This window comes from Apodemus sylvaticus, chromosome 1 (genome assembly GCF_947179515.1).
Source record: "Apodemus sylvaticus chromosome 1, mApoSyl1.1, whole genome shotgun sequence".
In the NCBI taxonomy this organism is placed as follows: Eukaryota; Metazoa; Chordata; class Mammalia; order Rodentia; family Muridae; genus Apodemus; species Apodemus sylvaticus.
Genome location: NC_067472.1, coordinates 37,190,898 through 37,216,907, shown reverse-complemented (window position 1 = coordinate 37,216,907; position 26,010 = coordinate 37,190,898). Strand labels below are relative to the sequence as shown.

Genomic DNA, 26,010 nt, shown 5'->3' with positions numbered 1-26,010 from the left:
GATCAGGAAGAGGGGATGGGTGTGAACCCTCGAGCTTTAAAAAAAAAGGTTTAAAAATAGATCAGCTGGGCTTTAAACCCACCTCGGCGTTTTCATGGGCACATTGGAAAGTAGCCTTTTTTGCCTTGAAGCTTCCAGTGGCTCCTAACGTGCTCTTCTGCCCATGCCGTGCTTATGAGGGCTCACCGTCACGCGTGCTCACAGTCACGCGTGCTCACAGTCACATGTGCCCACAGTCACGCGTACTCACAGTCACACGTGCTCACAGTCACGCGTGCTCACAGTCACGCGTGCTCACAGTCACTCGTGCTCACAGTCACGCAAGTTCACAGTCACACGAGTTCACAGTCACACGTGCTCACAGTCACGTGAGCTCACAGTCACACGTGCTTACACATCAGCCTAGAAGAACCAGCCATGAGAGCTTCATATCAGACTGAAGTTCTTGGAAAGTCACCCTGACCAGTGCAGCAAAGGGAATAGTCGTTCCTGACTCTGTCAGATCTAGACTCTTGATTCTAGGTTGCAAGGCGCCTTGCCACGGCTTTCAAATTAAGGCAAGACAGGTCCATTCCTTTTGGCAGAGTTCCAGCCAAAAGTTCTTACCAGAACCTATCTCTTCTCCTCTTTTTCTTTTTTCTTTTCTCTTTTCTTTCTTTCCTCCCTCCCTCTCTCTTCCTCCTTTCTACCTGCCTGCCTGCCTTCCTACCCTTTCTTCATTCCCTCTCCTCCCTTCCTCCCTCCATCCCTCCCTCCCTCCTTCCTTCCTTCTTTCCTTCCTTCCTTTTCTTCCTGTGGTACTGGGAATGGAGCCACAGCCTTGCACGTAAAAAGCAACTGCTCTACCATTATGCTACAATCCCAGCCCTGAAAGAGTCTTTTTTTTTTTTAATTCGATATATTTTTTATTTACATTTCAAATGATTTCCCCTTTTCTGGCTCCCCACTCCACAAAAGTCCTATAAGCCCCCTTCCCTCCCCCTATCCCCCCATCCACCCCTTCCCACTTCCCTGTTCTGGTATTGCCCTATACTGCTGCACTGAGTCTTTCCAGAACTAGGGGCCACTCCTCCGTTCCTCTTGGACATCAATTAATATGTGGATTATGTCTTGGGTATTCCACATTTCTAGGCTAATATCCACTTATCAGTGAGTGCATACCATGATTGATCTTTTGAGACTGAGTTGCCTTACTTAGTATGATGTTCTCCAGCTTCATCCATTTGTCTAAGAATTTCATGAATTTGTTGTTTCTAATGGCTGAATAGTACTCCATTGTGTAAATATACCACATTTTTTGTATCCATTCCTCTGTTGAGGGGCACCTGGGTTCTTTCCACCTTCTGGAAAGAGTCTTTTTTTTTTTTCAGTTTGAAGCCTTTTATTTTATTTTTTTTATTCGATATATTTTTTATTTACATTTCAATTGATTTCCCCTTTTCTGGCCCCCCACTCCCTGAAAGTCACGTGGAAAGAGTGGAAAGAGTCTTAATGACTACTCAAGGTTTACTTTAGAGACCATGTCTTCATTTGTTGAATTCGCAGAAAGTTCAGCCTCAGTCCGTTTGCTCTATGGAACCCTGGTGGGGAGCTTTGGGAGGGGAGGAGCCATGTTTTTCTGTGCTCACAGCTCTTCTCCCCAGTGGCCACCACATGCAGACCTTTGGAATAAATAAGGAACGAGGCTGGTGGTCAGTTTCTGCCTCGAGCCCTTTGCGCCCGTGTTTCCAGGGCGCTTGTCTGGGGGGGGGGCGGGGGGCGCAGCCTTCTCTTACACTGTTGGCCCCGGGATGAGCTTTCAAACCTCTTTTGTAAAAAGGAACTTTCTGGTGGTCCACTGAGCAGCTCTGAGGGACTTCCTTTGAAACGCCATTGCACTCACCTTCATCAGTAGCAGAGTCAGGTCAATAGTTTCTGCTTCACTTAGCACCTGTTAGGAATGCATGCCGTGGCCTCTGTCAACCAGATTTCTGCTTCAGGTGTCTCAACTAATGACACAGGCTAATGGGGCTAAGTCTTAGCGTCTAAGTTCACTTAAATTTTCTTTGAGTAAAGAATTGGAACCTCTCAGATTTCTTCATATGTGCCCATATCCATGACAATCGATTGTCAACTCCTTAACTGGAAGCAAAATGGAAGATAGTGTTAGATGCTAACATTCATGAGCAGACTGAAGAGACAAAACGTTTCAAGGCATTTCCTTCTGTCTGTCAAATTTAGAGAAGCAGCCCTAACAGGAAATACAAGGGCACACTTACAGGCCATTTAATCTGTTCGTTTATTTATTTTGTGGAAGGTTTTAGTTCCAGGCCTGACTTTTACAGAGACCATGTCTCATTTTTACTTTGTGAGTAATAATCAAGAAAATGAGCTTTTCACTCCCTCCATGTATCTCCTGGGTTTTGTTTTATAAAATAACTTTTATTGCATTTTTAATGTGGATATAACACATGTTTATTGTTTAAAAAATAGAAACTTCTCATCAGTAATAGGAAGACAATAAAAAACACACATAATCCCATCACATAAGGAAACCATGGTTAGCATTTGCTGTTACCTTCTTTTTAATAAGCCTTGTGCCTTTTCTACTCTGAAACTCTGTGGTAGTCTCCACATTGTGTGTGTGTGTGTGTGTGTGTGTGTGTGTGGTTTTTTGAGACAGAGTTTCTCTGTAGCTCTGGCTGTCTTGGAACTCACTCTGTAGGATAGGCTGGCCTCAAACTCAGAGATCTTCCTGTCAGTGTCTCCTGGAGTACTGAAATTAAAGTTATGCACCACCACTACCTGGCTACATGCTATATTTTTAAATCAGAGGGCATATGTAATGAATACCCTATATCATTAAATATGATTTATTATTGTCATTGAACATGATTTCTATGGTTCCATAGAACCCATTATATAAAATATAACTCACTCACTTTGTTTTAATGTTATTTTTGTTGGTAGATTGAAAAGGTTCTTCAGCAAGGAGAGATTGCAGACTGTGCAGAACCCTACATGATCATCAAAGAAAGCGATGGTGGAAAGGTATGACCATTTAAGTACTGGGAATATCTTAGGATGAACTAATTTCCAAAATTTTCAACAAAATAGTAGAGTTAGACTATCATATTTTCCATTTTAAAACTTGGGTAAATTGTATTTTCATGAAAGAGGAAAGAAACCAGTTACTGACAAAAACAGTTTTAAAAGAGATACATGATTGAACACCCTAGGGTGCCACTTGCCAGTGTGAACTCTGGCTTAGACCAAGCCGCACCTGCTGCCTTGGTTCTAAGGCTCCAATTTGAGAGGTTGCCAAGGCCCCATATGCAGAAGACAGCAAGAGTTCTAGGTTTTCTTCAAGGTATTGTCTTATACAGTAGTCACAGCTGGGGACCTGCTAATCATAAATTAATTAGCACATTATAGGTCCTAAGACATGAATAAGACTCTCCTCAGATTTGCAAAAGTTTCCAGTTTTAAAAACATTAAAGCCTTTTTGGAATCAATCAGTCTTTGTAAAGGTTAAATAAAATTAGTTGAACTAAATAAAGACAGATATTGGTGTATTAAAACCAATTAGTGCGACTTTAGGAAGAACTCCTTGGAAGTGTTGTCAACAACAGTGTCGTTGTTAGGAATAATTAAGGATCTTTTTAGAATTTCAAAGTAGCTTTTGTAAAGTAGATTCTCTTGGGACTTTGATGACCAGCATACTAGCATTTCTTTCCCAGGTTTTCTCAGGAGAATTGAAGTTCTCTAGGTAAACGATGTGCTTGCCTGTTGGCTGCAGTAACAAGCCTAGGGCATGTCTTCATAGCAAAAAAATGTCCTCTGCTAACTGATTGCTGTCCTTAAAAAGAAAATCTCTTCCTTCTGTAACCTTTGCTTCCTTATCAGCTAGACTTCAGCCCTGGCTGTTGCTTTCCTGTTGACTCATGCGCCCCTGCCCCGCCCCCACCAGGCCCATCAGTGTAGCCACTGTCCCCCTCAACCCCCCATGCAAGCAGCTGACTTGGTGCTGATGTTTTGTTTGTTTCATCTTGTCTCTTTACCGTCTTCCTCCAGAGTAAAGAAAAGGTTGAAAAACTAAAACTTCAAGCTGAATCCTTCTGCCAGCGTTTGGGGAAATACCGGATGCCCTTCGCCTGGGCCCCCATTAGCTTAGCAAGCTTCTTCAACGTCTCCACCCTTGAAAGGGAGAGCACAGATGTGGAGCCCGGGGTTGGTAAGATCTCTGTCTGGGGCAGGAGGCAGAGGGCTCCCCCCAACCCCCGTATGCCAGCTCTGCGGTTATCTGCTTATTAGTAAGGACTTGGGAGACCCAGAGGGTGTGCAAGTAGGTGAGAGGACGATCATAAATAGACTACTGAACGGCATGTGCTTGATCCGCAACCCCCGAAACAATTCCTGTGAGCAGATATGGAGCCTAAGTGCACACTTAGACTAAGACCTTTGTATGGAGTTTTAAGCCCTTGAAAAGTTCATTGAAACAATTTCCAAGAGCAGTTATGGAACTTTAAATACACTCTTATACTAAGAACTTTGTATGGAGTTTTGAGCCTTTAAAAAGTTAATTTTGAGTAGCCATCCCAACTCAAAAATTAAAATGCTTGAAAATAACAAGAAGCCGCCGTGAGCAGGCGCAGTATGTTAAACAAAGACACTGTGATTGGCTCCCACACAGAGGAATGGGCACTGTCCAAAGCTCTGAAAAGCAAAATTCTGGTTTCTCAGTGAAATCTCTGGACTCCTAATGTCTGTTTTGCCAAGGACAATGGGAGTAGTCACCAAAAGCAGCCAGAAGTTACTCTGCTAACTTACTGCACCAGGCCCCTTTCATCGCCTCTTCATAAATGTGAACCAGTCATGTCTGTAGTTTCACGGTGGAAATGTCCAAGTGATTTTAGTTTTCAAGTGGGACCGTGCCCACCACCTGTGGTGGAGTTTCTTTTTCCCTAGCCACCTTCATATTCCGCAAATATCGGTGGATGTTTCACACATTCCTTGACTCTGCCAGGTCTGAAATGTTGCCTTTGGCTGGGAGTGGGGCCCAGGGAGGTTGTTACTGTTGCTGCTCTCCTGCAGTTACTGTTGCAGACTCACCAGACAGAACTGCATTCTTTCTGATTTGTCAGTAAACTTCACCCCTTCTGACCTTCACATCCACCTTTTCTAAGGCGGCTATTCTATTTATTGACTTATTACAAAGTGTGGGGGAGCTCCAGGGGCAGCTCAAGTCCAAATAATTCAGGCAGAGGGCTTGCCGAGATGATAGTTAGGTCTAAGTTGAGGATAGTTCAACTTAAGCACTGAAGCTGATTTCCTAAGAAGTAACCAGAGACCCAGCGCATTACACAGAGTTTAGGTAGCCAAAGGTAGCTCTCATCAGCGTGAGAGTTGGGATTATACATAACAGACCCACTAGGCTTGCAGAATATAAGACACAAGTTTTCAACCTAGTTCTTCAAAAGAAACAAGAAATGAGGAAGCTAAAGTTTGAGAGCCTCAGCCCTGTCTGGTCTCCAGTGAAAAGGTCAGCCAGGGCACTTCTGCCGCCTGATCCACACTAGAGCAGAGGCGAAGTGGGTGGGGCGAGAATGTGCACACCCTGGTTGGAGTCCCAGCGCCTTCAGGGATGTCTGACTGTGTGCTCTCCCAGAGGGACACAGGTATCAAAACAAAGCAAAGGCGGGGCTGACTCAACAGCCTACCACTGAGCTCCAGACTCTTGCAGGGTGACACCCGGCCACCTCTGCTGTCCAGCAGGAAGGACTTAGAGCCACTAGGGTTCTGTCTACTCTAGTAAGAATATTAGGGACCTCAGGAGGGGAACTGAGGCAGACTGAGCCCTGTGGGGAGATGGCTGTGTTCAGCACTAACTGCTGTGTGTTCGACATGTAAGAATAACAACTGCTTTCCTCCAGGGAGAAATTCTGTGGGTGAGAGGAGAAGTTTGTCCCAATCCAGGAGGCCTTCTGAGCGAACCCTCTCCTTAGAGGAAAATGGAGCTGGATCCAACTTCAAAGCCACCACCTTGGCCACTAACATCTTCTTCAAGCAGGTATCCGTTTCTGCTACAGTGCAGTTGAATTTGATTGTATTGGTGAGGGTGTTAGATCCAAAGGAGTAGTGTAATGTGATCAGAGAAGTTAATTAGTGTCCTCTGTTCAACTGGGTTGTTACAAAGATTAGAGCACGCACAGATGCTCGGAAGGCCAGCTTCCACAGGTCAGAAACTGTGTGGAGTTGGTAGTTAGTCACACAGCTGACCTTTTCTCTTACTGAGCAAACTTAATTCTCTGGGGCCTACAAAAAGGGGCAGGGGAACACACACATACACACACACACACACACACACACACACACAGAATGGATGAAGCAAGGCTCCAGCAACTTTGTTTTATCTCTTAGCCTTTTTATATCACCTAAGACAAAACTTCTCTGTCTAAGAAAAAAGATTACTTCATAGCCACAAGTAGCATATTCTCCAAAAATAATCATCACAAAAACATATTCTTCAAAAACAGATTAAAATCATGACACAAAGGGAGATTACAACATGATTATTGATTATATATTCTTCTTTTGACACCCACATCTAACTGAACATTTCTCATATATCTTTCTCTCCACAAATCCATCCTAACCTTAAGGCAATAATTCTGTCACTGATTAACGAAGTTTAAGCAAGCTGTCTATTGTAGCTAGTTTTCCCTATGCCAGCTGACAGCAGTTTGTATTTACCAAGAAACAAATCACTTATCTCACATCTCATAATCATCTGTTCTCTATTCTTATACTCATAATAGGATCATATACTTTTTGTTCCTAACAATGCCTTTTCGTAGTGCACACGGAAACCTGTGTGAATATCCTTATATCACAAGATCAAGGGACTCAGAGCCAACCTACAGCATTTTCTTTAAGCATTACTCTGTCTCAAGCCTTCCTTTCCACAAATACCACCATGTGCTTGCAATGCAGGAGATCTCACCGTACCCCTTTGCTAGCCTGTAGAGCCCTCACTACTCTACAAAGAGGGAGCACATTCTACTCTTAGTTCTGTCTTTGTTATACGTTGCTGGCAAAACCACCTGAACCATCTCCTGAATCTTCCTTATCAACTACCCTAACTTCCTAAAACCATTTAAATCAGATCAGGAATTCAATAAAATTACTGATTCATCAAAACACCATTATTCTATGAAAGTTTACCTTCATATTGATCTGTAGAAAAATTGCCTAATAGAGTAGGCCATCTCCCATAAAGCAGTCACACACCAGACTATAGGCACTTAGGTTCTCCCCCATGCCCAGTCACACCATGGTAGATACAGGAGGAATATGGCAATGACAGACACAAGAAGGCCCAGCAGTAACAAGAAGCAATCCAGGGACAACCCCCCTGGGGTTGTGCCTCTCTGATGTACTTCCATCTCAGCTGTGCAAAAATAGTGACCCATCTCCAGGAAGCTCCCTTGCATCTGCCACAGGTGTGCCCTGGCCGGATACCTCCCACGGTGGGCATGTAGAAGGTAGGGCTTACACAAACCTTCCTTATTCATGTGAAGACAATGAAATCAGAAAGAAAGAAGCTTTTCCCATCTTTGTATCTCTGAAGACGTGAGCTTGTTCAGCATTGTTTCAGGGACTAAAAGGAATTTCTGTTCATTGACATTACAAGACGGTCACATGTGACCTTGGTTCCTCAAGGTCAGACAGCTGTCTAGGAGAGTGGTAGAGAGGCTCTGCCTGCAGCAGTGCCAATGGGAGGTTGGCTGGGAAGAGCATGAGACACTAGTGTTGGTCTAAGTGATTTCAGAGCTGCTCGTCACACTAATCTCTATGAAAGACGTGATAGAATCAAATAGATAAGCCAACTGTGGTGGCACTCAGGAGACTGAGACAGGAGGATTACAAGTTTGAGGTCCACTTGAGCTACCTAGTGGGACCATATCTTAGGAAAGAGAAAAAGATGAAGGAGGGAGGGAGTGAAGGAGGGAGAGAAAAAGGGAAGGAGAGACAGAGGAAGAGAGGAGAGCTGAGGGAAGGGGAAAATAGAGGAAGAATATGCCAAAGCAATCATTTTAAAAAAATGGCTTTCAGGGGGAAATCTTAGATTTCCCAAGTCCAGGAATCAGCAGAACCTCCCCACTAACCCTAAGCATCTCTTGGCAGGAGGGAGATCGCCTTAGTGATGAAGACTTGTTCAAGTTTTTAGCTGACTACAAGAGATCTTCATCCCTACAGCGAAGAGTCAAGTCCATCCCAGGTGTGCTTGGCTTCTCTTTAGCATCCCTAGTCTAGTCTGCTTCTGTTGCTATGATACCATACCGCTCAAAGGCTGCTGGGAGGAGGGAAGGGCTTGCTTGGCTTTACTCTTTCACACTGCGGTGAGGGAAGCTAGGGGTGGGAGCCCAAGATGATCCTCCTGTCAGGAACTGAGGTAGCTAGCATGGAAGAACGCTGCTCACTGGCTCGCTTCCAGGATCGTGTTCAGCTGCTTTTCTTCTGCAGCCCGTGCCCACCGCCCAAGGCTGTTACTGCCCTCAGTGGGGTGTGCCTGCCCACACTAATCAGCAATCGAGAAAACACTTCACAGACTGTTTGGTCCTAGGCCAGTTTGATTCTGACAGGTCTTCAGTTAAGGTTCCCACTCCCCAGGTGGATCTAAGTTTGTGTCACCTTGTCACCAGAAGCTAGCTATGACACTCTTGAACCACCCCCAAACCATTTGTGATTGGCCTTTCTTGTTTAATGCTTTCACTTATAAAACTGCCAAGGGCAATATGGATCTTTGCATTGGAAGTTAAGAATCTAAATTGCTGTGCATTTTTGACAAATCTATTCACGCTTTCTTGTTCATAAAGGATCTATTCTACAAATAGTTGGCTTTAGATTTGGCCTCTCAGATAATCTAATAATCATTTAAACATATCAACAGCCCTTTATCACACAAAATGTTATATGGAAGTCTGGTATTTAAAGAGAGTGGGATGACTTGGCAGGTCAAGACACACTTATCCTCAAGTGACCACCCAAATGCTATTTCTACATAGCATTCATTGTTTCTGTATTTCTCTGACACCCAAGGTGAGAAACCTCAACCCAAAGCCTACCAATTTTTACTGCTACCAATACCCAAAAGTTTTTTAACCGTATATAGCTGTAGTGTAGTGGATCTTGACTTTCTTGTCAGCTCCAACTCATTGTATGACTTCTTACTTTGGTTTTATAAAATGCTAATCTCAGAAGTTACCATGGCAGGCTTTTAGAATCTCAAATGATAGGAAATTATCTGGGAACTCCAAAACACGTGTGCTCCCACAGCCTTCCCTAACACAGTAGTAGCCCTGGGTTCCTTCTTGACATGACAGATTTCAGTAACTCACGCTCCCACCCCCCACCCCACCCCCCACGGCTTGCTCTAGGCTCACTTAGGCTGGAGATCTCCCCAGCTCCTGAGGTGATGAACTGCTGCCTGACACCCGAGATGCTGCCAGTCAAACCCTTCCCTGAAAACCGGACACGCCCACACAAGGAGATTTTGGAATTTCCGATCCGGGAAGTATACGTCCCTCACACTGTGTACAGGTGAGAAATGTCGGCTCTTGTTTGGATAATAATACTCATCTCCCCCAAACCACCCTCTCTTCCTTTGAGGGGAAACTAAATGTGACAGCTCGGAACCACAGAGGATTTCAAGGTCACTTCCAGAGATGCTTTGCCTAATGCTCTGGAATAAGGATGCATTTCTTCAATCGAAACTGTAGTAGACCCTACTGGATGTATTCTCACCAGAAATGAAAAAAAGAAAACTGGACCCATCCCTGTGGCTTTCTTCCACCCAGGCAGTCTTTAAGGACAAGAGGGCTGTGGCTGGAATGCCATAGTTGTCTAAGGTTTACACAGGCACGGTGCCACAAGCCTAATTCCAGTGCTTAGGAGGCCAGCGGGGGCTTCATGGTGAGCTCCCGGCCAGTCTGGATTACAGTCAAAGCAATACCAAATGAAACACACACAGGTTTTCAGCTGAAAACCCAGCTCTATCCAGGAAACCTAAGTCAGTGACAGAAATAGTCCCCAGCTGTTGCCCAATGTTTTAGTGTGTTGTTGTTAGGTTAATACAATAGACAAAATAAAAGGGCCATCTTACTTTGTTCCAATTCATTTTCTTGTAAGTGCCACAGCTACCATACTGAATGGCAGAAGAGTGAGGTACTGTAGACATAAAAGTAAGGCTGCTCTGCTTTCTAAAGGGCCTCGTGTGCCTGACTCTTAGGGAATTGGAAGGGGCGTCTGACAGTATGCCTCTGCCCAAGGCATTGTCGCTCATGTGCATGTGCTCTCTCGTTTAGTCTGAGAGGATTCTCGCTTCCGAAATGTGGGGGAGGGTGCTGAACCGAGCATCATTTCTCAACCATCCATCAAGGACATTTTGTGGGCTTTGCTTTCCCTATAAAATATCTCATCAGGTCTTACCGATCTCGCAAAGTCACCCTTCTGCCTCACTGCCTGTGGTACTTCCTTTCCTTATGGCTGAAAGCAAACACCTGACAAGAAGCAACTTAAGGAAGGAAGGAATCAAGGAAGGAAGGAGAAAGGGAAGGAAGGAGGGAGGGAGCAAAGGACTTGGTCGTGGAAGATGTGATGGCAGTGGCTACGGAGGAGGGGTGTATAGCTGGACAGAGGACCTCACATTATGGTCGAGTGGGAAGCAGACGGGGAGTCCAGGCTGGCCCAGTGGCTTCCACTGGAGATGCTCCACCCACTAAAGACCAGGCCTTCCAACCAGCATCACCTGCTGGGGACCATGTATTCAAACACAGGAGCTTGTGAGGGACATTTTATCTACATACCACAGCCATGCTCAGCAACAACTATCATGAGCTTATGTGTGCCTTCCTACACACACACACACACACACACCTCTACCTCTGCATACTGATGCTGTTACGTTTATATTCATGTATATATACTGCCTATGAATTGTGTGTTTTGGATTTTTTTCACTCGATAGTGCTTTCTTCTCTCTTTTGATTATGATCATGCAGCCCCACATTTTATTAACCCTATGCATTATGCTCAACGTTAGTCATGTTGTCCTGTGTTTAACCAATGGAAACTTCTAAAACGCTTGATTTTTTTTTTTAAATATGAATACTGGTCTATGTAGAACCATATTGGTTTTCTTGTTATGTACTATTCCTTTGTCTAAAGAGGCGGTATTTTATTTATTAGTTCAATTGGTAAACATTTTTTCTACTTGCCTTTTGTTAAGTATTTGTGGGTTTTGTGTGTGTGTGTGTGTGTGTGTGTGTGTGTGTGTGTGTAGGCCAGAGGTCTATTTCAGGAGCTACATAGCTTGTTTTTGAAACAAAGTCTTTCACTGGGAACTGGGCTAACAAATTAGACTAGACTTTCTACTCAATGGTTCTCCTATTCCTGAGTTCCCAGCATTAGGATTATAACGAATGACGCCACGCTTGGGCCTTCCATGGTAGGGGAGAGGGTGGCAAGTCTGGGTTTGCGTGTTCATGGCAAGCACTTAGCCTCTGAGCCATCTCTCTAGGTGAGCTATCTCTCCACCCTAACGTTTGTGGCTTTCCCTTTAAATTAATTTAGTTTTATGTGTATTTGTGTCCTGCCTACATGCATGTCTATGTACCACATGTATGTCTGGTGCTCATGAGAGGGCAGTTCCCTGAGAGGAGAGGGACAGAGTGTTAGGAGCTGCCATGTGGGTGCTGGGACTTGAACACGGTTTGGCTAGAAGAGCCACCAGTGCTTTTAACTGCTGAGGCATCTCACATAGTCTCAACATTTGTTTTTTACTTGTCCTGCCCAGTGACAGGTTTTTTATCTTGTCCCTCTGTAAATGTGTGTGAAAAGTTTCCCTAGAACTATGCCTAACAGTGAAATTACTAGATTACAGGTAACATTTGTTTTTAGTAACTTTCATACTGTTTCTTTTTCGCCCTCACCCCAAACAAGAATGATTATCCTCCCAGCAGTGCATGGGAGCTCCCATCTCTCCAGTTCCTCACCCATGCTTTCCTGTGTGACATGCAAGGAATTTTAGAGCCAGCCCACCTGTCCCTACCACACATGCATCTTCCAGGTTCACTAAAGTGAGGCCTGGAAGGTGAGCTAAGTAAAAAGTTACCGTGAGAAACACACTCAAGTGCCACACAGTAAGAAATGGAGTTCTTTCTTCTGTTGCTTGTGAGGCCACAGGACCCCCCAACATTGTCCTTCCTGAAGCAATTTCTCATTTTCCTCAACACCAAATCAGCCTGCAGTCTACCTCCTTAAAGAGCCAAGTATTTATAGAAAGTAGTCATTCCATTCCCCACTCCATGGAGGAAAATGAAGGCTTGACCATGTTTGCTTACAGATGCTGTCTCCATCTGTGGAAACCTTATCCCTTAATTGGAAGAGGAAGCTTGTGGCATGGGAATAAACTTGTACCAAATGAATTTTATAGCTATCCAGCCCCCACCACCACCTCAGCATTTAATCAGCCGCAGGAGTCATTTACTACAGACATTATCCTTTAATCACATCGCTGCAGGATTTGGGGTGCATCTGTGCACTGAGCCATTCAGAATGTGCCAGCACTGAGGACAAGTCTAGGCAGCTTACTCTGCACTCAGCATGGCGTCCTGAGAAACAGGCCTGCAAATGTAGAGCTGCTCTTCTTTGGTTGTGTCATAGAATGGTCAAGGCCACGCCTCTGGACCCGGATCTTCACTCTTAGAAGTGATGGAAGGCACTTCTTTCCAGTCTGGTGAAGGAAAGACCTGTTCTTGGCTCTAAGCTACTGTGTCTTAACAGCATGCTTGTGGAAAGAGATATGTAATGAACTTGTCCCAGAATCTTTCTACATGAAAAATTCAAGGAATTTAGAAAGCATGTTGTCTTAACTTCTTGTGGTATCCTTTCTGGTCTTCATGTACTGAGAGCTTGCATATGATCCACAAGCAAAAGGAGACAGATAGCTGGGAATGGAATGAGCTTTTAGAACCTCAAAGCCTTCTCTCAGAGACACAGCTCTTCAACAAGGCCACTCCTCCGAATCCTTCCCAAACAGTTCCACCAGCTGCAGACCAAGCACTCAAATGTATGAACTTAAGGGAGACATTTTCATTCAATCACCACACAATCCAAGGAAATTAAACACATGAAAATGGACTCTGAAGAGCACATCAATTCAAAGATAAATCCTTTGAAACTTTAATCTCATGAATGTGATATATGGCTTAAATTATAAATGCTTTATATAGCTATCACCTACAGAGGATAAATGCATCTGGTATGCCAAACAGTGAATGCTTCCACGGCCAAAGCCAGAAGTTTAGGGTCAGATTTGTCCTTTTCACCAGACTGTAGCACTACCTTACAGGGAATGGAGCTAATGGCAGACATCAACCCTTGCCTTCCTCCCGCCTCCTCAGGTAACTTCTTTGTTAGCCGTGCCTTTTCAGTGTCTTCTGCCAATCTCACTGTGGACAGCCATTCTAGTTGAACCCTGTGTGGACTCTACCCCCCCCCCCCAGGCACCTCTACCATTACACAGGTTGCTATAAAAAAAGGGTACAAGGCCCATCGTAACAGAGCCACTCAGGCTTCCCAAGGATCGAGGAGTCATAAAATGAACGCTTGCTCAGATGGTCAAGATCACTTACATATTGAGAAGTGCTCCTCCAAAAACTGACTGGATCTCTGACATCAGAGACCCTGGCCTTCTGAAACCACATCCAACCTCTCACTACTGGCAGGAAGGATGCCTTTGACTCAGTATCAATGGCTATGAAGGGATTGAACTAGAAAGGTATCCTTTGAGACTGACCCAGGCAAGCAGCTCTAAGAAGTCACCAAGAGAATTACAGCCATTCTAGAAAGCTGAGGTTGACCAAAAGAGACGGTCCAAGGCTGAGTTTGCCTTCCTGTCTCCATAACCAGACTGTTTTTTTTTTTTTTTCAAGACTAGATGTTTGCCTAAGAATGCACTGGAACAACTTCTGGCATATTTTTCCTGATGTCCAACACAGCTGGCAATAGAGATGCCAACTGCCTCATTGGAGAAGCAGAATACACGAAGCAGAATAAAAATAGTGTGAGTTGGGCCCCAGCCCCAGCAAGACCTTCAAGGCCATCTTATCAGGCTGCCGTGGGTGTGTGGAGAGATCACAGGCTCGGAGTTTGTAATGAGCTTGTTAACTCCATGCCGACCTTTTAACTAGTGATTACATTAAAGCGAGCCACATAAAGTGCATTTTCATCTCTCAGCCCAGCCTCCGAAGTCTTGTTTATCTAATTATTGGACTGCTTTGGAGGACTGTGCTTGCCGAGAACAAGCCTGTCAGTCGGAACACAATTTCTTTGATGGATAATTAGCTGTTTCCAGGCCTCCTCCTATTCAGCTGCGTGTTCTCAGACCAGAAAGTCTGATCTGGCCTAACAAGGAGGTGCCTCTGACGCCCCTGTGATGTCTCAATGGATTCCACGAGGCTTGTGGCATAGTGGAGAAGAGAAAGGCTCGGGGTAAATATAGGACTGGTTCCAAGCAATCATCAGGGACCTAAGGTTTAGTGACTATGATTCGTAGGAAAGAAAGGAACCCAAAGTACTCTGGAAGAACTGGGGCAGAGAGTATGCCCTTGAACAGTAATTGATTATTTTCAATAAGATAGACTTCCAGTTTAAACCCAGTTATAATTATTATTTCTGGAATGGATCTTTTCAGTACCAGAGAGAAGTATGGGCATGCTACACAGTGTCCTGCTCAGGAGCCCCAGTAGCTGTCCTTTGTTAAAAAGTGACTGTTCCCACTGTATGAAACAGGTTCTCCACTCTATGGCATCATTCAAAGGTGCGCTGTGACTTAGAGCAGTCTGCCCCCTCATCCGCTTGACTTGGGAAGCAATCCCAGTAGATTTGCAGTTAAGTGTGTTTGTCAAGGAACAAGTAGAGTGTCTCACCCAGCAGCCCGTATCTCACATGACGATGCTGCTTGCTCTTCCCCTTGTGATGCATCCGTCCCACTTGCCTGTGTGCTCACTCCAGCATCGTTACCAAGTAATCTTGGTCACGTATAAAAAAGGTTTAGACCTTGTTTCTTTAAATCTCTGTAAATGTGCCTCTACTGAAATCTCTATCAAAGGCACCCTCCATTCTTCATTGTTCCATTAGTGGTTCAAGTTTCATTTCCTAAGGAATAGGTAACCTCTTTCAAAGGTTCCAAATATTAAAGGTGCTGAAGGCAGAGTGAAAAATTCCCTCTGCCACTCCTGACTTACAAGCGCTTCTGGTTCTCCTTGTTGGAAACAGCTCGTTTATGTATGTGAAATGATCCACTTATGAAAGCTCCATTCCACAAGCTAGTGCTTGCTATGCCTGCTGAAACCAAGCAGTGGTCCTCTAAGATATTTACCAGAGAAACAACAGTGACCAGAAGAGATGAGAAGAGTGTATGCACCATACCTCAGGCCAGCTGTGGACCAGTGGAGGCAGCCCTTCAATTATGCCTCCTTGCAGATGTGAGCTGGACATACATACGTTTGTCCTATCACACATTAAAGAGCCTGGCCCTCACACCCTCCTGCTCTTCCTGAGAAGCCCGGCATGCAGAGTGCTTTTTTTGAATATTCAGAACTCTCTCTTACTTTTTCAGAGATCTATTCAATCTCGTCATACATTTTCCTGACTTAATCTTGTGCTAAGGAAGGAGCCTTTTTCTTTACAGTTATGTTATAATGGAATATATTAACATACACACTTCATGCTTATCTAATTATTGGACAGTTTTATTTTTGCTTTTCACACTTTGAAGAAGTGTTTAAAGAGGTCTGCCCTAAGAGAGAAAGCTTAGGCATCTGTTTTACTGGACTTAGCAAGCAGTGGCCAGAACTCAGATGAGCAGTGGGCAAAAATCAAGCTGTTTTATATATATAATATATTCTTTGTTTACAATCCAAAAGCTTTCCCCTTTCCCAGTTCCCCCCTCCCCATATGTCCCATAAGTCCTCTTCTCTCCATCCATTCTCCTATCTTCCCCCCTCCCTTTTCTCTGTCCTGGTATTCCCCTACAATGCTGGATCAAGCCTTTCCAGGATTAGGGCCCTCTTCTTCCTTCTTCATGGGAATCATTTGATATGCTAATTGTATCTTCAGTATTCAGAGCTTCAGGGCTAATTAATATCCACTTATCAATGATTGCATTCCATGTGTATTCTTTTGTGATTGTGTTACCTCGCTTAGGATGCAAAAAAACTCCACCAGAGAACTCCTACAGCTGATAAACAACTTCAGCAAAGTGGCAGGCTATAAAATCAACTCAAGCAAATCAGTTGCCTTCCTATACTCAAAGGATAAGCAGACTGAGAAAGAAGTTAGGGAAATGACACCCTTCACAATAGCCACAAACAATATAAAGTATCTTGGTGTGACTCTAACTAAACAAGTGAAAGATCTATACGACAAGAACTTCAGGTCACTGAAGAAGGAAATTGAAGAAGACCTCAGAAAATGGAAAAATCTTCCATGCTCGTGGATTGGCAGGATTAATATAGTTAAAATGGCCATCTTGCCAAAAGCAATATACAGATTCAATGCAATCCCCATCAAAATCCCAACTCAGTTCTTCACAGAGTTAGAAAAAGCAATTCTCAAATTTATCTGGAATAACAAAAAACCCAGGATAGCTAAAACTATTCTCCACAGTAAAAGAACTTCTGGGGGAATTAGTATCCCAGACCTCAAGCAATACTACAGAGCAATAGTGTTAAAAACTGCATGGTATTGGCACAGTGACAGGCAAGTGGACCAGTGGAATAGAACTGAAGACCCAGAAATGAATCCACATACCTCTGGTCACTTGATCTTCGACAAAGATGCTGAAAACATCCAGTGGAAAAAAGATAGCCTTTTCAACAAATGGTGCTGGTTCAACTGGAGGTCAGCATGCAGGAGAATGCGAATTGATCCATTCTTATCTCCTTGTACTAAGTTCAACTCCAAAGTGGATCAAGGACCTCCATGTAAAACCAGACACACTGAAGCTAATAGAAAAGAAACTGGGGAAGACCCTTGAGGACATGGGCACAGGGGAAAAGTTCCTGAACAAGCTGTTTGAAATAGCCAAAGAATGGAAACACAAACGATTCCTGGCTCCGGAACCAGCTCAGGCCTCGTGTAAATGAGGACACAGAGCCCTCATCCTGACGTCCCACTCCCAAACTCAAAAAAATTCAGAAGAGAGCCAATGACCATTCTTTCCAGCCTTATATTTTTATTTTATTCCTAAGCTTTGATTTTAGTACACCGTGCAGCCACTTGAGGGCACAATTCTCTCACTTCTGGACTCAGGCAAGCAGCTGGCTTTTGTGTTAGAGAACAGATACCCTGTTTTGCTACAGAGACCCACACCTTTTATGGTTCACCTCTTAGATGCAAGACCAAGAAAAAGTGAGAACAACCCCCGTGCTCCAGGAAACCTGTTCTCTCTTTTTTTGTTTGCAAATGGTTTTATTCTTACCACTAGCTCTGTCTCCTGTCTTGGCATTTAGCACTTTGGGGGGGGGGGGAGGTGGGGAAAGGGGCCACAGTGTGCTGCATCCCATGACACTGACACACAGAGTGAGGTCTCCTTTGGGGCAGTGGTTCACTATACAAGCTACTCCTTTGGGGTCGTAGTGCGTTGTACAGACCTACACTTCTCCACCCTCTCTCTGGTGCAGGAAACTGAAACAGAGCAAAGGATTATGTGGGATGTGCTTGTGAGGTGCGGCGAGTAGTGCATGAAGACAGACTGTGTGCAGAGTCGTTGGCTGGTTTGCAACTTCTCCTTATTGTGTGCTCTCCTGGATCTGCCACGCTTTGGTTGTTTCTCCCGTATGACTGTTCTAATTAAACGTCTTGCTTTTTAGTGGCAATAAATCCTATTTTTACCCCTGTAGGTCCTATTTATAGAACTCAGAAAGAAGTTCACAAGACACTGTCTCTTCATTTAGCCTCAGTCAAGGCCCACTGGGGGAGAAGGTATGGCAGCGAGGCAATTAACTGAAGGCAAATCCCGGCTTGTAGCTCACAGTGATGCGTGGTTTGTCTAGACTGGAGAGAGTTCCCTGAAATCTGGAGGCCGTCTTTGGTTTTTGTATTTTTATTAGCTTTTGTCATCATTGTTTCCAGACAGGGTCTCACTAGTCTGCTCAGGTTGGCTCTAGACTTCTGGGCTGAAGTGACCCTCCTCTGCCTCCCAGGAAATGGGGGGGGGGGGGGTTAAATGCACCTTTGTTGGTTGGTTGGTTGGTTGGTTGGTTGGTTGGTTGGTTGGTTGGTTGGTTGAAAACTGGTCTTCAGCAGGGCTAATTCTCCTCTGCTGGGTTAGCCTTCAGAACTATTTTCTCTTCTTATGTGGGAGAGAGAGGAGGACCTTCTGTTTTTAAGTGTTTGCATCCTTAGTTTCAAGTTTCCTGTCTGCTGAGGTCCCCAAGGGTCAGCATTCATCTACTCTTCTCTCCAGAGCAGAGGTATTTGACAGTTCTCCATGAATGGACATCTTTGGTTTCCAGTCTCAGACAGCCTGCCCTCTGGCCCTCACTGCAAGGATCAGGGCTAACCAAGAGATGCTCTGTCAGGGCTTTCTGACGAGAAGTGTAGAGTTGGGTGGGAGAGGCAGACAGACACCACAGGTACAGATCCACATAGCCAGGCCTGCAGGAGCGGGGAGGCCTGAACCCTCACAGGATGCTGGAGATGGAAGTTAAGGCCTCCTGCTACCTAGCATGCACTCTACCACTGAGCTACATACGCAGCCCCAGTGTAAGAAACCATGGCTAACTGATTAGATGGATCTTTTTAAATTAAAAAAAATATAATAATAATTTGCCCACTAGCTTAAAATGCCAGAGAGATTATAAGGATGCAACAGATGGGCCTATCCTACCTCTTTTACTTCATAGTCTTGCTAAATAACTTTCAAAGTGTGAGTTTAGATCTGTGCAACTATTATTCATGGAAAGATAAACATGGTGGTTTAATAATGACAAAATCAGAGGGCCTCAACTTAGTGGCTCGTTACCTTCTAAAGGATTTGCACACTGAGGCTAATGTTGTGTTTAGTGGCAAGAAAATTCTGGGCACACTTTAACCTTTTCTTCAAACTTTAAAACTAAGCCTGGGCTGGGGATTGAGGAAGGTGGGGGTGAGGGGGAGGGCAGGGCTGGAGAGACAGCTCAGTGATGAACACTTGCTGTCAAACTGAGGACTTGAGTTCAAACCCTTAGGCAACTGTAACCACAGGAAGGGGGTAGGAGTGGGAAGTGACCCACAGGAGACAGTGGGGGTTACAGGAGACCCTGGGGATGACAGGAGACCTTGAGGGTGACAGAAAACCCTGCAGGTGACAAGAGATCCTGGGATATAGTGGAAAACAATAGAGCAGGATGCACACATTCTCCTCTAGCCTCAACACATATGTATACACCACACACACACACACTCACATACATAGGAGAGAAGGATTAGCATGTATCTTTCTGAGTCTAGGATACCTCACTTAGTATGTTTTACAGTTCATCCGTTTTCCTGAAGATTTCGTAGTCTGAATAAAATTCTGCATATATACCATATTTTCATTATTTAGTCATCTGTTGATGAACATCATTCCATTTCTTTCCCATTGTGAATAAGGCCTCTATGAACACAGATGAGCAAGTGTCTCTGTAGTAAGATACAGAGACTTTTAGGTGAATGTATGCACAAGCAGTTGAGCTGAGTCATATGGAATTCTATTTCTAGGATAGAAAAACCTATTTTTCTGTCCCCAGCTTCCAGAATCCATATCTAAGACCTAAGATTTCCCTAGGCTATAAGCATCTAAGCATGTGTTACTTAATATATATTAAAATATACTCACTTTCTCATTTATTATATTTACTCTGTATAATATTATAACAGCTTGTCTCGAACCAACAACCACAACAAAAGTCTTAAGAAACAGGTTTCAATGACAGGTGGACCTGGTGGCCAGAGATCAGCTTAAGAGGAACATCTCAGATTGTCACAGAGCCAATGACAGAGTGAGGGGTGGTATTCAGGAAAGCACAGAGATGAGGACTCAGGGAGAGGCAGGGAGAGATACACCTGAAAATTAAAGGTGCAGAGAAAGCAAGAGAGACACAGAAGCCAGGGAAAGTGAGAGGTGGTGAGAACAGTCCAGAGGTTTTGATCCAGGCCCCAGATCTCCAGACTCTGCAGTTCTGCTGAGATCTCTAGATCTGGGAATGTTACCGTGCTCGCAGGCATCCTTGTCGTGACAGTTGACATCAGCCCTTCTGCAACAGGTACAAAGAAGACAGCCCACACAATAAAAAAATTAGTACTTTGTTTCTCCCTTTAAGAAAAAGTGCATTTAAATACCATTACTTCATCAAAGGCCGCATATTGAAATAACAGAAAGAAAACAAAAAAAAAAAAAATCCTATTTCAAAATCAAACCTACTGCTTTTCATTTCCCAGTCTTTTCCAGTCCCTGCTTTCACATGTCCTCATGTTCTGCATGTTCTGCCTCTTTTTAGCCTGTCAGAGTTTTTGTTGTTGTTGTTGTTTTATTTGACTTGGTTTGGTTTGGTTTTTGGTTTTTGGTGCGTATGTTTTTTGGTGGGTTTTTTATAGTCGTTGTTGTTTTACTTGTTTGCTTGCTTGTTTGTTTGTTTAGTTATATCCTGGGTTTTCACCTAACATCATGTATGGAAAATAAGCCTTTGACTCACCTCAGATCCACTTTCAAAGAGATACGCATTGAAAAGAAGAGTCCAGGGTTGGTCATGAACAGTGATAGCTGGTCCTTGGTGCATGTTGGGATCTCTAAGCCTGTGGTGAAGTCTCCCAAGAGTTCCAGAGGCTGTGTTCTGGCTCTGCTGACTAGCCCTCCTTGTGTACAGTGACAAGTACAGAACAAAGAAACAGAGATATATTTTATTCACACCATGGTCTAGGAAACCCGGGTCAGGAGTGGAGACATGGGAGCACTGCATGAAGGGTTAGTTTGCACTCTGCTCTTACTAACCAGACAACTGCCTCTGGTTTCATAAACTTTACTCCCTATGGCATAGTTTCCATCCTGCTGACGTCATGGTCCCCTGACCTGAGCAGTGATAAGATAGTCACCATGCTGTCATCTGTCACCTTTGCACAGAGAGCTCATTAGCTCTGATGAGCTCAGCAGCAGCAACTTGTATTCCAGGAATGTCACTGGCTGGTGAACATTCTCCGTGGACGTCACTCTGTGGCCAGCTTGTCCCTCTCACAGAGGCTGTATTCCACCCTTTAGCCTGTTTGGCTTTCAGGGTGCTCTGCTCACTCTTCCTTTCCTGCTGGCCAATGTGATCTCAAAGCTCTGCTGCTAGAGTTTTTACCTTGGTTCTCCTCACACAGGAATAATGAATGGTTGCCATTTTCTTCTAAAGAATTCTTTAGTATTAAATACTTTCCTATGCTTCTCAGCTATTCAGTGGTGACACCTGTGCACATAATACATCCATGGGAACGTATTGCTTTCATAATCAGAATCATGTATAGATAGAATGATGTGACTATAAAGTGACATGAGCTGTATTTGTATATGAGAGAAAGATGTGGGGTGGTCGTGTAGATCAAGTAGATAAGATGTCAGGAAAACTGGGAGGCTGTGCCACATGATCTGAATCCCCAGTATTTAGAAAGCTGAGGTCACTGTGGGAACTGCTAGAGAGAAGGTCAGGAGTATGTTTTAAATGTACTAAGCCAAAAAAAAGTAAATGTGGAAAAAATAATATAAAATAAAGTCAGGGAACTAGATAATTTGCTCAGAAGTTAAGAGTCCTTGTTCCAGATGTAGTGGCCCAGACCTTAAATTCTAACACTTGGGAGGCAGAGACAGGTGGGTGTCTGTAAATTTGAATCTAGTCTGGTCTGTATAGTTCCAGGTCAGCCAGGGCTGTCTCAGAAACAAGCAAGCAAATAAACAAACACACCAAAATACTTGTTGCTCTTGCAGAGTGTTCAGGTTTGGTTCCAGTGTCCACATGGCAGCTCACAACAGGCATGCCCACAGAGCACACACACACACACAGGCAAAATGGTCACATATAAATAAATCTTAAAAAAAAAAAAAAAGAACCAGGTCAAGTAAGACCCACAATAAAAGTTTGGGAAAGCATTGTGGGGAGGGACCTGACAGAAGCTCTTAATATTTTTCAAAGATCCCTCTTTAGGAAGCAAAGGTGACTCAGTGGTCAAGAGCACTGGGTGCTCTTCCAAAGGGCCCATGCTCGAGTCCCGGCGCCCACATGAGGCTCACAAGCATCCATTAACTCCAGTCCTTGGAGCTCTAACCCCCTTCTCTGGCCTCTACATGCACTGGGAACACATGCGGTGCACAGACATATGTGCAGATAAAACATCCACACATGGAAAAATAAATGATGTTTTTTAAAAAGAATGAAAGAAGGAAGTTCTGTGGTCCAGATGACAAGAGAAGGTGGTCTGGAGTGGAGAGGATGAGGATGGGGGAGGGGAGAGGGCAGTGCATATCTGGTTTGTCAGCTGTGTGGAATGACCTGTCATTCTAACAGCCATTGTTAGTAAGTTCTCTCTTTTCCTTTCTATTCTTTTCCTTCCTTTCTCTCTGGCTGTTTGAAATAGGCTCTCTTGCTATGTAGCCCAGGTTGGCCTGGAACTTGAAGCAAGCCTCCTTCCCCTCCCAAAGTCTATTGGTTGGTGCCTTTATGGGAAATCTAACTCTCCAGAAACAAAGTCTGTCAAAGCTGTACAAGTAGAAGAAGCAAAGATGGATTCCAATCTCTGCTCTCTGGCTCCAGCATTAACCCTTTTTAAGATATCCTATCCCTGCAGCGCAATAAACATTAACCTGCTTATAGACGTGATTGCAGTGAGGATAAACAAGGAGCAATGGGCAGAGGAGTATGGACTCCCCAGACAGACGTGTTTATGTGCTCATAACCGTGTGTGCACACACACAACACACACACAGACACACGTATCTTTTGGCACTAATATAAACTGCCTTCAGTACCTTAATATATCAGTGCCCACTCTTGTTCCTTAACCGTATCAGATTTACTCTGACTAGTGGGTGAGATCAGCAGGTCCACTGAGACAGCAGAGGGCAGGGAAATGCAGAGGATGTTAGGTCTTCTGCTCTCAGTGGCTGACCCACAGATGAAACCACCTCATCTTGCAAGGCTGTGATCTTCTCATCTTAGAAAGCATTGGCTTGCACTTGATACCTCTGACTTGAAGACACCCAGATTCTACCCTAGTCTCTGTTGTACGGTGACCCATCCTCTGCATTCCTGGATAAGCTGTGTACGCTCAAATATTTGAACCCCATTGAATAGTCTGGCCATTGAAATTAAGCTTAGATTATTGTCATATGCTCCTTTTCATTTGAGTATGAGAAATATTCGGTGTAGGCAGCAATGGGGGCCAACAAGAGAATGGGATAATGACAGGTTAAAACAAAGGGCAAGAATCCAGGGTGGTGATACTATTGTGTGAGGTCAGGGTGGCCTAGAAAGGTCACTGCAGCTCTACCAGCCCCTAGACTCTCACCCCCATCCTGTCTCCAGGGAGCACCCAGTTTAGAGAGACGGGGTCAACAAAGCATAAGAATGCTATGTATTTGCCCCTATGACCTTTGAACTTTACACACAAACGAACAGCTCCTGTGTTCTTCAGAATTCCAAATATTGATTTTCTTCATGAATTACCTGAAAGCATTCCTTACTACAATATATTTGAGTAGAAAATCCTTTGGTTTTGTCTTGTCTTTTGTTTTTTTTTGTTTTTTGTTTTTTTTTTTTTTTAACTTTCAAAGCAGAATTGTGCTATGTACCCCTGGTTGGTCTATGTTTCCTTTTGTACATCAAGCTGGCCTCAAGCTTGCGATGATCCTCTTGCCTGTGCCTCTCGAGCTCTGGGGTCCCAAGTATTACACTCCTACACCTAGCTTAGAAGAATCCTTGGGTTGTAATTTCTTCCTGGATTGACACGTTCTTCTTTAGTCAGATATCTTTATTTTGGTGTTTCTTCAAGTGATTTCCTAGAATGTAGAAGTTCTGAAATATACCAAGAAAGGCCAGCCAAATAAAATGAGTTCTGAGGTCTAAATATATAGGAAAAGGAACTGTTTCCTTATAAGGCAGTGTTTCTCAGCCTGTGGGTCTCCACCCCTTCCTTTCACAAGGGGCTCTTAAGACCACAGAAAACATAGATGGTTACATTATGTTTCATAATAGTAGCAAAATTAGTTATGAAGTAGCCATGAAAATAACTTTCTGGCTGGGGGTGGGGGGCTCTCTGTTACATGAGGAACTGTATAAAGGGTCTCAGCATTAGGAAGGTCGAGAACCACTGGTGTAAGGCATTCAGGGTACAAAGTAGCCTGCTTATCTTAATTTGCCCCAAGCTTCCCCAGTAGTTTGGTTACCCTGCCACCTTCTTTTCTCCAAATACCTGTTAACACTACATAGCATTGGGGTTAGAAAGAGTAGAGCAGACTGGAGAATATAGGCGTAGGAAGCAGAGTTAACCACCTCAAAGCCTTAATACTAACAGAAAACCAAATGAGAATTAATGGTAGTCTGTGAAATATTCTTGTTTCATTATTGATTGGCTTCCAATGAAATATATTACACAATAAAACTTTCAAATTTATTCTGAAATGGGAGGCGGGGATAGGCCTAATTCCTAAATCTGGCCTCTCTAGGGTGCTATCTACTTAGTTCAGAAAACTATAGCTGGGTGGTGGTGGCGCACACCTTTAATCCCAGCACAGGCAGATTTCTGAGTTCGAGGCCAACCTGGTCTACAAAGTGAGTTCTAGGACAGCCAGGGCTACACAGAGAAACCCTGACTCGAAACACTCAGAAATCCCATCTCCTCTTCTTCAGACCAGGACAGGGATTCTGAACATGAACTGTCCTGAATGGTTCACCAGGATTAGATTTATAGCATGGCTTTCTGTGCTCATCTGATCCAAAGTGACTTCTTGGGGACCGCTCTTCACAGTCCATCAGAAGCAGGTCCACTCAGCTATTCATTTACCTCACACTTGACTGCAAAACTCATTCACTCTTTTCTAGTGAAACCTACTAGACCCAATTGATGACATTAATAATTTAGTAGTGTGTATTGAGAATGAAAACTATGCCAAATCTTTAAAGAAATGTATTTATTTATTCAGATAGTTAGTGTATATGTCTATGTGGGTATATGTCCATGTCGGTCGGTGTAAGTGCATGCTCACCGAGATGAAGATGATGATGATTTCAGGTATCCTCTAACCCTCTCTGCCTATTACATGAAGGCAGTGTCTGTTCCTCAATCGAGAGCTCAGGTCTTCCAGGCTGAAAGCCAGCAAGCTCCAGAGAGCCTCCTTTCTCTACGTCCCCATCATACATGAGGTTACAAGCATTCTCCAGATGCCCAGTTTGTTGTATCCAAACTCTGTTCTTCATGGTTGTGATTCAAGTGCTCTTAACCACAGAGCCATTTCTCCACATGGACACATTTTAAAACAGTAACAGAGACAGCCCAATAGCATTTGTTACTGTCTCAAAACAACAAAAGGGGGTCATCATAGTAATATGGATGTAGGTTGCAGAAAACACCTTGGAAAATAGCAGAGCTGTATCACCTTCCACTTGGAATGGCCTAGCTTAAAACGGTCCACTGAGAGACCTCTCACTTCATCAGTCACTTCTAGCTGGGGAGAATTTATGGCAGCATAGCGTCTCCTACTTTTAGTGTGACCCAACCCCGTCGAACGATTGTCTTCTGCATCTGCTAATACAAGGTTCATGTACCTGTCACAGCTGCTGACACAACCCTCTGTCCTCATGGTCACCTGCTCAAAGAGCAACACCTGAACCTGAGGTCTAAAGTGTGGTTATTGAATTGCACCGTCCCCTGCCCCTGTGGTCCTGGCCATGGCCCGCCATGGTGGTATCTCAC

The 26,010-nt window shown here is 44.0% G+C and overlaps 1 protein-coding gene across 3 annotated transcripts in view; it reads left to right on the top strand.

Moving 5' to 3' along the window:
• Dock8 (dedicator of cytokinesis 8) overlaps positions 1–26,010 on the top strand; it is a 196,820-nt gene that overhangs the window by 91,332 nt on the left and 79,478 nt on the right. For all 3 annotated transcript variants that reach the window (XM_052187973.1, XM_052187992.1, XM_052187982.1), the window contains 5 exons: positions 2,950–3,030; positions 4,054–4,213; positions 5,913–6,049; positions 8,167–8,260; positions 9,420–9,582. In XM_052187973.1, the coding sequence (XP_052043933.1) occupies positions 2,950–3,030; positions 4,054–4,213; positions 5,913–6,049; positions 8,167–8,260; positions 9,420–9,582 (635 nt within the window). The remainder of the gene's footprint in view (positions 1–2,949; positions 3,031–4,053; positions 4,214–5,912; positions 6,050–8,166; positions 8,261–9,419; positions 9,583–26,010) is intronic.